The 15,762-nt window shown below is 39.3% G+C and overlaps 2 protein-coding genes across 4 annotated transcripts in view; one reads left to right on the top strand and one right to left on the bottom strand.

Moving 5' to 3' along the window:
• Window positions 1-15,536, bottom strand: part of RO60 (Ro60, Y RNA binding protein) — a 26,886-nt gene extending 11,350 nt beyond the window's left edge. Inside the window, exons 1-5 of one of the 2 annotated variants that reach the window (XM_057729222.1) lie at window positions 15,399-15,536; window positions 5,794-6,393; window positions 1,655-1,875; window positions 902-1,048; window positions 503-640 (exon numbers count right to left, since the gene is read on the bottom strand). In XM_057729222.1, the coding sequence (XP_057585205.1) occupies window positions 503-640; window positions 902-1,048; window positions 1,655-1,875; window positions 5,794-6,373 (1,086 nt within the window). In that variant the 5' untranslated portion in view covers window positions 6,374-6,393; window positions 15,399-15,536. Of the gene's footprint in view, window positions 1-502; window positions 641-901; window positions 1,049-1,654; window positions 1,876-5,793; window positions 6,394-14,976; window positions 15,059-15,398 lie in introns of those variants that run through there. The other variant, XM_057729223.1, reaches the window with a different exon arrangement.
• Window positions 15,484-15,762, top strand: part of UCHL5 (ubiquitin C-terminal hydrolase L5) — a 44,427-nt gene continuing 44,148 nt past the window's right edge. For both annotated transcript variants that reach the window (XM_057729226.1, XM_057729225.1), the window contains exon 1: window positions 15,484-15,762. In XM_057729226.1, coding sequence (XP_057585209.1) covers window positions 15,630-15,762 — 133 coding nt within the window. In that variant the 5' untranslated portion in view covers window positions 15,484-15,629.

The following is a 15,762-nucleotide window of genomic DNA, read 5'->3' as shown; positions in this document are numbered from 1 at the left end:
AATGATCCTTGTATCCTGAGTATCAATCTCACTTGTATAATCTCTTTAACCTGCTGCTGAATTTGGTTTCCAGTATTTTGTTGAATAACAAGACATTTTTAAAACCAAAACTTTTAACTTATGGCTCTGATATAGAATTTCCATTCCTAAAAAAATTACTTCCTATCAAGACAGAGGAGATCTATTACTGATTAATGGAAAGACAGAAGACAGAAGACCAAGTCACAGGACTCCACAGGAATGCAAATTTTTTAATTTGGTAATTTAAAACTTATCAAAATGATCAAAGGATAATTGGTTGTTGTCCAAAGGTAGAGAGAAATACTTTATTCATAAGCATACAATGTTAATTAATATTCATTTTCACATGAACTAAAGAAAAACAAATGAATATCTAATCAAAAATTAGGTTAAATGACTAATATCTTTAAAGTGTGTTTTTTACAAAAGATATTAAATCCTAGCTGGGTCTTCTGTTTTAAAACAAAAATCAAACCATTACCTTAAACGTCTTGTAAAAAGCGGCATCCAAAGCTTGTAAAATTTCTTCATCAGGGCGCCACTTCAGTTTTCCTCTAAGCCCATGACCTGTTTTGTAAGTTTCTAATGCAATTAAAACATGAAATGGATGTATACGAGCCTAGAAACACAAGACATAAAGCAAATGTCAAATTCGAGTGAAAAACAGTAATTATTTCTCTTAGATTTTTGTTATTGTGGCTAATAAATCTATTTTATAAAGAAAAGAGAAAAATGAAGACATTTTAATCTTAGATTTAAGAGTCCATGCAATGTGATATGATAAAAGTCTCTGAATACCGAAAAATGTGCCGACCACATTTCTAAAATTTAGGATCTAACTTTTTCACAATTAGTAGTAGTTAACAAAGGTAATGCTTACCTTTTTTAAGAGCTTTTCATTACACAGTTTTTCACACACTAAAGACACTTCTGAGTTTCCTGGTTCAAGCACTGAATTAGCGGTCATCTTTCCTAGATTCCTTAGTAATGCTGTAAGAGGCATTTCTTGTAACAAAGCCTTCCACACCTATTGCAATAACATAGGTAGAAATATAAGGAATTGAGGGTAAATGAATACGTATAACACAGCTACATCAATTAATAACATAGTCTTTAAGGCTTTCTTTCGGGCTTCAAAGCACTTTCTAAATAAAAATTTGTGTTAACTGGTCAAAGATTCATCAAACAAAATAATTTGCTCTTCACTAGAGTAAGAAAGTGAAGTATTTTTTGTAAAGGAACTGCACATAAGAATTTTATTTATTTATTTTAATTAGCGAGGCAAATTAACCAGCACATTTTCTGGAGTGAAACGCATACTTACAGAATACCAACTACATTTGGGCATTGTGTTAGGTGTTTTAAATAAACGTTAACTTTAAGATATATTTAAATTACTTTTTTTAGGGAAGTCCCTGGGGGTCCAGTGGTTAGGACTCCGCGCTTTCACTGCTGGGGCCCAGGTTCAATCCCTGGTTGGGGAACTAAGATCCCGCAAATTGGAAGGCAAACAAACAATTTAAAGTATTAATGAATTATTTTTTAAAAGCATTACCCACAATTTATCCTTTTAATACACAGCATAAATTCTTCATGTTTAATCACATGCTGTAACATGTTATAATTTACTTACCTCTTTAGACTTTAAGTGATTTGTTAGGAGATGCTCCCTAACCAGTCTATGTTCTTCTATCAGATGAATGACTTCCAGTTCATCTCTTGTGCGCTTCACTTTCTCTACAGCCTCCAGATACTTTAATAATTTTTCAGTCTCCACAGAAAGTGCTTTTTCTTTATACATTTCATGGACCTCTTTCCAGCCCTTTGTAATATATTTGGTGACAACAGCAAGTCCTTTAACAAAATGAAGAATTTAAAAGGCATGTAGGATTAGCAGGTAAAGAACAGGACATGTTACTGAGAATGCATTATGTGAAAGGTGCATCTACATACACAGGAGTTTAAACCGAGATGCTACTTTCCATGATATGACAAACACATTTAAGCAAATGGAGTCTGCTAATTTTCTATCATAACTGTTTCAACATGAGACTTTGGAGGAAAAACTCCCATATGCTAAATCATTTCATTACAGAACTTTTATTTATTCACTTTTTTGAAGCACTAGCATTGGAACCTTTGGCACACAGCGCCTATCTCAGGTCCACAATCTCAGAACAACTCACTGAAGTACAGACCTACCTCAATTAATCTCATATTCACTTGCCCTTTTAGTTGTTAAATAAATATGCATTTATAAATTGTAGAGGTAAGTGGAAGTAGACAGGTAGGTAGGTAATTTGTAATTTTTTCTTTAGTAGCTGAGAAAGTATTACAAGCTGAATTTTTTAAAAAGGGAAAATAATGTGTTCATTTCTTCTACAATTCCTTTCAACAGCTGAAAGAGCTCTGGGTTGGGGAGGTTTGAGAAACGTGGGTTCTAGCTTACATGTTGCCAATAAATGGCTGTGTGATCCATCGTTCTAAGCCTTAATTTCCACTTCTGTAAAAGGTGAGACGGGGGAGTGAATTATCAAATTCCAAGTGCTATGGGAAAAATGTAGGTAAAATAAATAAAAGAATGAGGCCACTGATATGAGACAGTGGGTAGGGCTATGGTGAGCTAGAGAGTATGCCCTGACAAATGTTTTACTGAAATACTCGCTTGGTGCTGCCAAAAAAATATATTTTCAATAGAAGGTACAATATAGATTTTTACGTGATATTGGCAAAGGATTCGTATTTTTCTGAAATATTGTGCAGCCAAATTAAATATATCTCTAAGGTAGGTGGAGCCTGTGTGCTATTTCTAAACTCTAATTTAAATAATTAGATCAAAAGTTAATACTAACATGCAGGAACTTTTAAAGTATTCTGACTCCTGCTATCTTACAGATCTTAATATGAAATCTTACATTACCTTAAATGACTTAATGTTTCATGTGAGTAGGTTTTCTATGTCTTTCCAACTAAAATAAAACTTTCAAAAAGGCTGTCTTCTTATTTTTGTCTTACTCAAGTCCTAGAATTGTGCTGGCCACAAAGTAGGTACAGAATAAACACCTGATTAGCTGAATCACATTTTGACTTGTTTTATCTGTTTAAATACACATTTCAGTGACTTATTTGTAGCTTAGAGTTTGTTTTCAAACTCTAGGCTCTGAGGAGCCTAGGGATCTTCTATGCCTAAACACAGTACTATTATTATAAAGTTTCAAGTATGAGTTCTGCCCTCAAAAATCTAGAATTAAAGCATCCTATATGTGGGAGTAAGTTTAGGGACTATCTACTAATTTCTCACTTTATAGACCAAAAATTCAAAACTCAGAATAACTATTTGCACAAATTCAGAAACTAATTTTTCCAGTTAGAACTACCACTTAGGTCCACACCACCACAGGGTCTGAAGAGACAAATAAAGCTGGAGTCTCCTTATACTGGATCAAAAGTTTAAAATGAATGTGTTAAACAACAACGACACAGGTAAGTATTTTTATGACTTTAGGTTGGAAACAGCCTTTCTAAACCTAACATAAAACAAAAACCTATAAAGAGAAACAAGTTTTTTGTTTTTGTTTTGACGTGAACCATTTTTAAAGTCTTTATTGAATTTGCTACAATACTGCTTCTGTTTTATGTTTCAATTTTTTTGGCCATGAGACATGTGGGATCTTGATCGACCAGGGATTGAACCCACACCCACTGCATTGGAAGGTGGAGTCTTAACCACTGGACCACCAGGGAAGTCCCCAGAGAAGTGTGATTACATTAAAATTCCAAACTTCACTGTGCCAGCAACAACCCCCTCCACCAAAAAACTGGAAAGACAAAGAAAAAAAATGGGGTGAAAATGCATGCAATGTATATAATAACAAATGATTAATTCCTATACTTGCTTCCAAGTTCTGAGAACTGCACCCATCTACAGTAGCTGCTCAATATTTGTTAAATGAATGAATGGTAACTATAATCAATATTAAAAATAGCAACTCAATAGGTAAAAAGAAAAAGATATAATATAATCCACAAAAAATACAAATAATCAGTAAGCATATGAAAAGATGAGCTTTTGTCCAAACTCACAAATTCAAATAACAAGATAAAATTTTTCATCTATCATTGGCAAAGATTAAAAAACAATGCTAATAGTCAGTGTTCAAATGTGGGAAAGGAGCTACTTTCATATACTCTCTATAGATTTAACCATTATAGAAATTATAGAAACATTTATACTAACCAAGTTTTTTCAATGTAGTATTTTTTTAATAGTATAGAAAACCAGAAGCTACTTAACTGTCATTAAGAGACTAGCTAAATAAACTATATTCATATAATGGTACATATGCAATTATTTCTACTGACCTGAAAAAATATCAATAATATACTTTTAACTGAAACTAAGAAAATATATAAAATTAAAAAAATAAAACATAGTATATATTTAGGAAAAATGGGGAATAATACACAACATATATATAGTGATTTCTTTTGAAGGGTAGGACTACTTTCTGCATTATATATTTTTGTATTATCCAGCTATTTAAAAACAAGCACGTAGGGAATTCCCTGGTCATCAGGACTCTGCGCTTTTATTGCTGAGGGCTTGGGTTCAATCCCTGGTCAGGGAACTGAGATCCCACAAGGTGCGTGGTGAAATAAAATAAAATAAATAAATAAATAAATGAAACAAGCATGTAATTTCTAATAAAAAAACCAAAATATAAATGTTTTTGTGTATATAAATATTTATAGTAATTAACTGCTTAAACTTCATTTGAAAAAGTCCATTTATAGTGAAAAAAAAGTGCTAGGTTAGGAATTACTGAGGAGATTCTATGTATGAAGGTATTCCACAAGCTATGTGGGAGGGAGGGGAGGGGACCAACACTGCTGTTTACTTTTTGTTAGGAACTGTGCGTGTATTTTAATACACACTATCACATTTAGTCACAATAATTTTAAGGGTTATTCCCTTTCTACCTTTCTTAATAGATGAAGATACAGAAACTCAGAAAGGTTAAGTTACTTGGCATAAGTACACAAAGTAATAAGTAGAACTGAAATCTGAACCCATATGAGGGGCTGTCTTTTCAAGTTTCACTTCTGCTGTAAAAAAAAAAAAATGTCAAATTTGGACACGTTCATTTTGTGAAAGTTCACACAAAATTATTCCTGTGCAGAAGTTTTTCTTATTTCCCTTCTAAGAAGGACCAAAGAGTTATTGTAGATCCAACTAACTTCTCAAGTCTCTTCCCATAGACATAGAAAAACTGCCCCAAGTTACCACAACCCCTCGTTGACCGCTTGGAGGCAATTAACATCCTGATTGTTAAGCTCAGCACTATTTCTGGTAGCCTTTAGGTTTCATGGAACTTTGTCCTAGGAAGACAGGGAGGGGAAAAAAGGGACTAGAGCAGTACAGCCTGGCTGACTGCCATCTACAGGCAAGGAACTCTTTTGCTTCCTACAACTTCAGTCCTGTCCATGCTGCTCTCATAATCTGTAATCGCGGGGGTGAGCACTCTAGTTAGCATGGTGACATTTTAAGATTTAGAGTACCAACCCGCAAATCTGTCATTTGGCTCTTGATCATTAGTGTCTAGGTATTTAATTCTAGGTTGGCATTAAACATATATGAATTAGTCAATCAATGTGTTTTGAGAATGAAAGGCTATTTCTAGAAAATATTATACAATTGTCTTCTGTCAAATAAAAGTTTGCTGTTTATTGGATGTCTGCACCACACCCCCAGCATGAAGATGTTACGCTTACCTTCACTGGAAGGTTTAAGATGCGACAATCTTAACAGATCTTTGTGAGACCAGCCATTTCTCTGTTTATATTTTGTAACAGCCAGGGCAAGGGCCATGCCACCTTTTTCATTGTACCAGTCTGCTATGGCCTTCCGGAGGGCACGACCCCACATGCCACATTTCATGCTTTCCTTCAAATCTTTCTTAAACTGGATGAAAGTAAAGAGATGTGTAGGAATGCGGCAAACTTCAGAAACAGCTTTGAAGGCAGCTTGTTTTGTGCTGATGTCGGAACACTGGGAACAAATGGCCAGGGCAAAGAGCATAGGCTCCTGTTTCGCGGTTCTGCCTTCTTGACTAAATGATTTTATTTCCTGTATCACTTCACACCCTCTGCCATCTTCAATCAATCTAATTAAAGCTTCAGCATTCTCAAGGCCCAACTTCTGTTCTTTGATATAGTAAGTCCCACTTTCAGAACCAAAACACAGGAACCGGTGTAGCCGATTCATATCAGTGACCTGCCACACATATCCGTCTTCGGAATTGGCTATCTGCTTCTCATTCAGTGGCTGCATTTGGTTTACAGATTCCTCCATTTTTCTGTCTTACAGGAAACCTGTCAAAAAGCAAAATGTTACTATAGCTAGAGAGAAACAATAAAATTATAAAAAGGAAAACTATTTATTAATTTATGCTTATTAAAATCTGCCATGAAAGCTTTTAATGTAAAAATATTTTTTAAGCTCAGTAAGTGGTGGTATAATGATCAGAAGTGACAACTAAGTCACATCTTTGAGGTACAGTTCGTTGCTTCAGGGACTGAGCAGGCAGCTCAGCATGGAGTCTGCAGGACCAGCTGGAGGGGAATAAGGGGGGGGTGCAATAGTCACTGACACAAAGACAGGGAACTGACACTCCCTTTGCTCCCTGAATAACCATGTAGACACTTTTGATTGTGTATCCAACATCCGTTCCTCCCTTCCCCCTTCTCTCTTATCCTCTTTCTGGTACTCATGTCCTTCAGGGGACATTCCCCAGCCCCAAGGGGTGAATCCTGATTGCTCTAAGCCAGTGGTTCTCAAACTCTGTGTTCATCAAAATTACTTCTTGAAGTGCTAGTTTAACACAATATGATGCCCCTCCGCCCCCGTTTCTTTCACAATTCAGTATGCCTGGGTGAGGTGTAAGCATTCGTACTTATTACAGGTTCCCAGTGCTGCTCTCATTCCTCTTGCCATGCAACTGGTACAGGTACTGGGCAAGTATCACAATTACCCCCAGTGAGACATGATATGTTTGCTGGTAATAATTCTGAGGTTTTCTTCCCTCTTAAAAAGGGGCTTGGGCTCTTAAAAAGGAATGTTACCTTTTCTGCCTTGAGATATTCATTTGCACATGATGCCTGAAGTGGTGTCAGCTATGTTGAGCCATGGGGGGAGCTGGTTTAAGAAGACTTAGGGATAGCAGAGCCAGGGTGGGGAGGGGGAGGGGAAAGAAGGAATCTGGATCATTGATATCAAGTTACCTGGAACTCCCCAAAACTTCCTAATGTATCATAATTATATCCTTATTGTTGAAACCATTTATAAGTTTTCTGTTTTATACTACCTGTAGCTGAGAGCATCCTAACTAATTAACATCCTATATCAACAGTGCTCATTTTTTACATCATCTGTAACTACGCACATTTTCCTCCTTTCATTATCTCTGAAGCTACTAGAACTAGCTGTCTGGAAACAATATCCCTTTTTCTCCTCCTAAGCGAGTAACCACAATTATTCACTATTTTATCAGTCCACAACTACTCTTATTACAGTATAGCTGTTTATTCGCAGGTCTCCTGCCTGAACCACCACAGTGTACTGGGCTTTTCCCCACGGCAAACAACAAAATAACAAAACCAACCAAAAAATCCTCAACCAGCATTTACTGCATACTATGTGTAAGGCATGAAGGAGATTTCTGTATCATTAAAAAATTAAAAAAAATTTTTTCCTGCCCTCAGGGAAATCACAGTCTATTTGATGAGGGAGAAATTTATACATAATACAAAGCAAACTGTAATCAAGTGCTTTAACAGACTGTGAATAAGCAGAGGCGGATAAAATAATGCTGTCTCAATAACCTGAGAGGACTGAAAAACTGGTATATGAAGTTTGGGGAATGCATTCCAGGAAGGGGTATTTGAAATCTTGCTCTGTGTCTTTAAATTTAAAAAAAGGAACTAAGTATACTGCAAAGAAATGTTGACAGGTAAGACAGTAGCTTAAAGAGGAATAAAGGTTAAAGAAATTTTGTTTTGAAGATGATACAAGCTTGAGCATGTTTATATATCATGAGGCAGGCTAAAGACAGGTTCCTGGTGAATATTAACAACTAAAAGCTAAAGAGAAAAGGGCCCTTTAAAAGAGGAAGAGAAGGAAAGGCACATAGACTTAAAAATCAGGAGAGAGTGGTATTGTAGACCATAAGGAAGAGAATTTCACAGAGCGAGTGGCTGGTCATGTCAAATGCTCAGCAGTCTTATGAAACTTGCAGCAGGAATGTGAGGAAAGGCAACCGCAGTCCGGTGCTGTGAGAAATAGCTTGATTCCAGTGGGGTTAGGAGGGCATGCAGCGAGGAAGAGACTTCACTGGTAGAAGCAAAGTGGTAAAGGGAAAGTAAGAGAGAAGACAGGGGCTAGAGGAAAAATCTTTTTTTACCTTTTCAGATGAGAGGACACTGAGGTGGAAGTTGAAAGTTCAATCTGGAGAGCTGAAGACAGCAGAAAAAGGGCCTCCCTGGATGGCTTCAGACCATCCAGGTTGAGACTGGCCCTTGACAGCAAAAGAGGTATCTCCTTCACTAAGGGTGAAGGTTATGGGTAAAGATCTGTTTGAGGGAGAAAGAGGAATAAAGAAATTGAAGGAGTTCCCAGTGTGGGGAAGTCTGGTGAGTAAGGGTCTCAGAGAGGGGAACACAGATATAAGTGCTGGGGAGAAAACCTCACAATTTGAATATGACTGAGGGGGACAGTGATTTGAATTGTGCTGGAAATAATCGGTGTCAATATTCCAAATAAAGCTCTGATACAAAGTAGTTTATGTCAGTGCAGGTCTAGGCCTCAGGTTGTGTCAGAGATGAAATGATCATATTTTATTAGTCTTTAGGGACTGATTTATAGTGACTGAGTGCAGCACAGGCTGAAACTTCTGGTGCAATGGCTGTTGCTTTTTCTACGTACTCTTAACCCCTTTCAATATGGCATTTACCTCTGCCTTTCAATCCAGAAAGACAAACGGCCTTCTCAGAGATTGATAACATTAATTGCTAATTCCACTAGAAATTTTTATATTATTTTGATCTTTACTCTGCATTTGACATTGCTGGCCTCTCCTTTAGATTTTAAAAAACACACTCTCTCTGGTGTTACCTCAACCTGGCTATTCCTGCTTATTAGTTATATTTGTTAGACGAATAATTTTGAAATGGCATTCAATTATCAGATTATACTACCACGCCAGTTTTCCTGAACCAAGGCCCAGGTGGTGAGATTTCAAGGTCCCAATGTAAACCTCAAACCCATTCCTCCCCAAGTTCTTTCCCTTGTAGTATTCTTTGTGAGCAAATCCAGCTAACATCAATGGTTCCCTTGAAAGCAGGGACCAGGCCTTATCTGTGTATGCCTCCTCTAGAACACCATTTTTACGTAATTACTGATATATATTTAAGGATAACTAAGCAGCATTAAAGCTGATTTTCTGAACCATTTATCTAAGTATTATGCATGTTTGGCTTTTCTTTCCTGTAACATATTTACTTAGAAAATAAGTCTCAATGTATGCAATTAAAAATATAATTCAAGCCTTTAACATAAATTCTGTAATCAGAATAAAATAATAAACGCACTATATGCAGGTAATAGAAATACAACTAATAAAAATAAAACATGAAAAAGTTACAAAGAGAAAGTAATGGGTACTGAGTAAAAATGTCATCTGAAAACAGTATTTCTCTATAAATTCTTCTAATATGTTTAATATTGGGTATTCAAGTATCTTTTGTAAAGTTAGCAGCAAAATTAACATTTAAATCTAGGGAGGATGCCTAAAAGAGAAATCCCTAAATGTAATCCTTGTAATTCCTATTATAAGAAATGAAATTATTTATTCATAGCTGTACCAATGTTATCTTCCCTGCATATTATATTTTATTAATGATAACCCTGACCACACACCCTTTCAATACTTCTGCAGGAGAAACTGCTCACCTTTTCATATGTTTTTAAGAACATACTTTCTAGGGTAAACATAAAACTGTGGAACAGATCACATCATTAACAGCTAGGGCACCTCTCTACTTGCTTGCATAGATTTACCAGCATCAAATTTTTAGAGTGAAATATAAAAAACAGAATGGCAGCATGTTTCAAGATACTCTCTTTGGCTAGGTGATAAAACACAGTGGTATAATAACATCTGGTTTTTGTGGGAGGTACAAACTACTGGGTGTAAGACAGGCTACAAGGATGTATTGTACAACACAGGGAATATAGCCAATATTTTGTAATAACTATAAATGGAGTATAACCTTTAAAAATTATAAAAAAAAAAAAAAAAGAGAAAGAAGAATATCTGATTTTTGTCCATGGTTCTCACAGGGCTTCAAAAACCATTCTGGGTTTATATATAAAAAAAACAAAAATACTAACTCAAAAAGATATGTGCACCCAATGTTCACAGCAGTGTTACTTACAATTGCCAAGGTATGGAAGCAACCTAAGTGTCCATCAACAGAGGAATGAATAAGTAAGATGTGGTATATGCATATACAATGGAATACTACTCAGTCATAAAAAAAGAATGAAATTTTGCCATCTGCAGCATCATGGATGGACTTGGAGGGCATTATGCTAGGTGAAATGAGTCAGACAGAAAAAGACAAATACTGTGTGATATCACTTACATGTGGAATCTAAAAAATACAACTAACTAGTGAATAAAACAAAAAAGAAGCAGACTCACAGATACAGAGAACCAACTAGTAGTTACCAGTGCAGAGAGGGAAGGAGGGAGGGGAAATATAGGAGTAGAGGATTAAAAAAAGGGTTATTATGGGATTATATGAAATCATGTGAAACTTCTGAAAATTGTAAAGCACTGTAGAATTTAAAGAACCTTTCATTCAATTAAGAAAAAGTTAATAGGGGCTTCCTAGCTGGCGCAGTGGTTAAGAATCCGCCTGCCAATACAGGGTACACGGATTCGATCCTTGCTCCGGGAAGATCCCACATGTTGTGGAGCAACTAAGCCCGTGTGCCACAACTATTGAGCATGTGCTTTAGAGCCCATTAGCCACAACTACTGAGCCCGTGGGCCACAACTACTGAAGCCCACGCACCTAGAGCCCATGCTCCGCAACGAGAAGCCACAGCAATGACCACACACCACAACGAAGAACAGCCCGCGCTTGCAACTAGAGATAGCCAGTGTGCAGCAACAAAGACCCAACACAGCCAATAAATAAATAAAAAAAAACAACCTTGGAATATCCTGATTGATGGGAGTGTCTTTGCCATGCTAATGAGGCGACTCATTCTGGGCCTTTGGATATCTTCTTGGTGTCACCATAAAGACCAACCATTTGGTTAGAAGGCTGGAACTTTGGGCCAGATCAACCTCCCAAGAGGGGAGGAAGGCTGGAGACTGAGCTCAACCACGGCGTCAATGAATCAATCAATCATGCCTGGTCATGAAACCCCACATACAAATTCTGGACATCAAAGTTCAGTGGAGACTCCCAGTTGGTGAACACTGATGTGCTGGGAGGGTGATGTGCCAAGGTTCCACAAACAGAAGGAATTCCTCTGCTGCCTCCAGACTTTGGCCTGAGTGTGTCTTCCATGTGGCTGTTCCTGAGTGGTATCCTTTATAATAAAACTGTAATCATAAGGATAGTGCTTTTAGGGAGTTGAGTTATTCTAGTGAATTACTGACCCTGAGAGCACTGTGGAATGCCTAGTTGGCCAGGCAGAAGTGTGGGCATACCGGGAGCCTACGTGAAGCTGTTGTCTGAAGTAAGGGCAATCTGTTTGGGATCCTGCCCTTCAAGTTGGGGGATCTGATGCTAACTCTGGAACTGAACTGAGTTGATCTCAAAACACAGACACCAAACGCATAAGTGACAAAAGAAAAAAAAAAAAACAGACTGGACGTCATCAAAATTTAAAACTGTGTTTCAAAAGATACCACAAAGAAAGTGAAAAAACATCCCATGGAATGGGAGAAAATAGTTGCAAATCATACATACGATAAGAAATTTGTGTCTATAATATATAAAGAACTCATAACTAAATAATAAAATGATAAATAACCCAATTAAAAAATAGGCAAAGAATCTATATAGGCGGGCTTCCTAGGTGGCGCAGTGGTTGCGAATCCGCCTGCCAATGCAGGGGACACGGGTTCAATCCCTGCTCCAGGAAGATCCCACATGCTGCGGAGCAACTAAGCCCGTGCGCCACAACTATTGAGCCTGCGCTTTAGAGCCCGTGAGCCACAACTATTGAGCCCATGTGCTGCAACTACTGAAGCCCATGCGCCTAGAGCCCGTACTCCGCAACAAGAGAAGCCACGGCAATGAGGAGCCTGCGCACCACAGTGAAGAGTAGTCCCCACTCACCGCAACTAAAAAGAAAGCCCGTGCACAGCAAAGAAGACCCAACACAACCAATAAAATAAATAAATAAATAAATAAATAGAACGGCTTGTAAGCCAAGCTACTAAAAAAAAAAAATCTATATAGGCGTCTTCAAAGAAGTATACAAATGGCCAACAAACACAAAAATTGGATGCTGAATATCACTGGTCATCAGGGAAATGCAAATCAAGACTGCCATGAGATACCACTGCACATCTACTAGAATGGCTATAATCAAAATGACAATAGTAAGTGTTGGTGAGGATTTGGAGAAATTAGAAACTTTCACATACTGCTAGTGGAATGTAAAATGTTGGGTCATATGATATCTCTATATTTAACCTTTAGAGGACCTGCTAGATTGTTCTCCAAAATGGTAAGCGGTTTCTTTGGGGGTGATGAAAATGTTCTGAAATTACATTGTGGTGACGGTTACACAACTCTGTGACTATACTAAGACTCACTGAATGTGATGTGTGAATTCTACCTCAAAAATTTGTTATTAAAAAAATTAAAAATTGGTTAGGTGAAATATATTTGGGAAGTTAAATAGATAAGCATTTAAGTGATATTGAGCTTTACATTTTTTATATGTCTTTAGAAAGCAATTTGAGATACATACAGGACTTTAATTTCTTCCTTCCACAACTGTCATCATCCCCCTTCTCAAAGCTTAAGCTCTAGTGTCAGTGGTTTAGAAGGCAGTTGGGCAGTGAGTGAGGTCAGAGCCTAAGTCATCAGTTAATCCACTCCTGAATAATCAAGTGTTGTAAATCCAGATTAACAACAACAAAAAGATAGTTAATTCTTCTTTCAGTTGGCCTGACCTATTCAGTGCTCTTAAAGCACACCCCTCCAAAGAAATGTAATATAGCTAAAGTTGTATTAAATGTCTATAAATTAAAATTTTGAGAAGAAATCAAATGTATCACAATATTATTAAAAGCACGGCCACACTCTGAAATTGACTGTGGATATCTTATACATTGCCCACTTCTCTTCTTCCTAATTTTGAATGCAAAATCAGTGAATGCTAGTAATACACAATATGTAATACCACTAGTTCTGCTTCTTATTCATTGGAACTAGAACAACTAAAGTACCTTCTAACAATGCTAATATGTTACTTCTAAGGATTCCTACATTCTTCCTGAATGTACACATCTAAATATCTTTCCAAAGTCTCTAGATCATTTGCTACTTGAAAAGCCTCCTTTTCATCCCAAGAGGTCACACAAGTTTGCAGCTTACTCCTTTTTTAATGAAGTCAAAGCTGACTTGCATCTCTGAGAGAGAGCAAGACAGTTTGAAAGAAACAATACTGCAAAACCTGGGGCTACAAATTCAGATAACTGTATCACTCAGATTGGTAATGGACAGGAGTGAATCCAAGTCAAGCGTGATGCAATAAAAAGTGGTGAGGAACTGTAACAGACACGACAGCATGACATCCTGAAGGCATGCAACCTTTTGGCCAACTGGTCATTAGGCAGTACGGGCCTCATATTGCCAGATCCTCTGATTTTTCTCAAAAACTCAGAAATCTGGATTTTAATGTGAACTCTTTAGGATTACATGTGAACAACATAAAGAAATTGGACCCATTCTGATTACTTACAGGTGGTGTCAAGGGCTAAATTTTCATGGTGCCTTCCTACAATAGGCACCATGTTAAGTTGGGTATCAAATGTTAGTTTTGATGTATTCAATAGTTGGCATCAAAAACACTTTCAAGTTCACTTGCAATATTACCGATTAAAAAATATCGCAAATTACTGCAAACAGCTTTGGGCTCTGATGACACTCATTCTAGGTATGGTTCATAAGGAAATAAAGCTAGACTCCTGTGCCTCACCAACTTTCCCATTTAAGTACGGGCCTCATATTGCCAGATTTCCCACTTAACGGAACAGAACCCCTCCCCGCCCTACCCCCCAGCTAGAGGAAAGAGTCTCCCAGCAACAAACTTCAAGAAAGTTTCCAAATAAAAAAAAATTTTTTTTTAATCTAACCCCTGACACAACTTTTGGCTTCTACTCCATAATACAATCATGTTTGTTTTCATACGAAAGCTGTGCCGTTGTTTCTCTCAGTAAAACGCATCATGTTTATTTTACTTCACATAGCCCCGTAGGACAAGGTTCCCTTATTCCAGAACACAGGTCCTCCTGCTTGACAAGCAAAGAATCACTGAGTAAAGCGTTTTTGTTTCTGTTTCTCTGGAATCCAAGGGTCCTACTCGGAAGTAAGAGCTTTGTGGAGTGATGCATAAACACTACTCCTTTTAAAGACGTTAATCTTTTTTTTTTTTTTTTTAACATTAGTATTCGGCAAGGGCCTGATGAATGAGGTTTCGTGGTTTAGTGGAGACAGCCATTTTTGGTTAGACGCATCCTTTAGTCTTAGGACCACGACAAGTGTTCCCAGAACTGAACACGCTGCATCCTCCCACCTCAGGTGCCTCGGAGGCATCGCGCCCCCATACGCTAGTCTATCGTCCCCACGGCCGACGGGACGGACCTTCTCGCGGCCCTTGCCATCCCTCCGGGACGAGTCTGTCCTCGGTCTGCTCACAAAGATCCTTCTTCCCGGAGCCCAGAGGCCGGGCAACGCCTCTCGGCGTAGCGGCGGCGGGAGGAGGGAAGGGAGGAGGAGAAGGGAGGGAGGGAAGAGGAGGAGGAGGAGGAAAGCCGGCCCCGGGACGCCGGCCTGCGGGGAGCTCCGCAAGTGCAAGCGGGAGCGGTCCCGGCTTCGGCTTCGGGAAGGGCCGGGCCCGGCAGAGGAGCCGCCGGTCCCGCCACCCAGGCGGGCAGGGCGCGGAGGCGGGGCGGCAGCCGGCTGGGCGCCGCGTCCGCTCCGGCCTCGGCCGCGGGGATGCGGGCTGAGGGCCGCTCGGGCCGCACAAAGGGCCCCGGCCAGGCGGCCGCCCGCGGTTTCCTCACCTGTGCCCGGCGGCCGACCCTCCGAACCCGCCGCGCCACCGGGAGAAGCGTTGCGCCGCGCCGCCGAGAGACAACGCGCGGCGGCCTGACGGGCGGCGACTGCTCCAACTCGGCCGCCGCCGCCGCCGCCGCCGCCGCCGCAGCCGCCGGGGCCTCCAGGTTCGGCTCCCGGGAGCGAGCCCCGCCCCCCGGCCGTGCCCCGCCCCCGCCCCAGATGGGCGAGAGTCCCGGATGTTCCCTCCTCCCGCCCTGTCTCGACGGCCCGGGCCTCTTTCGAATCTTCTCCGGGTCCTGCGCGGCCCAGGAAGAGTCTCGCCGTCTCCTGGGTGGCTAGAGCGTCCTCCCGCGCTCTGTCGCGCTGCAG

Source organism: Hippopotamus amphibius, chromosome 3 (assembly GCF_030028045.1).
Source record: "Hippopotamus amphibius kiboko isolate mHipAmp2 chromosome 3, mHipAmp2.hap2, whole genome shotgun sequence".
In the NCBI taxonomy this organism is placed as follows: domain Eukaryota; kingdom Metazoa; phylum Chordata; class Mammalia; order Artiodactyla; family Hippopotamidae; genus Hippopotamus; species Hippopotamus amphibius.
Note: the sequence above shows the minus strand (reverse complement) of the source record. Positions and strands in the feature narration are given on the sequence as shown.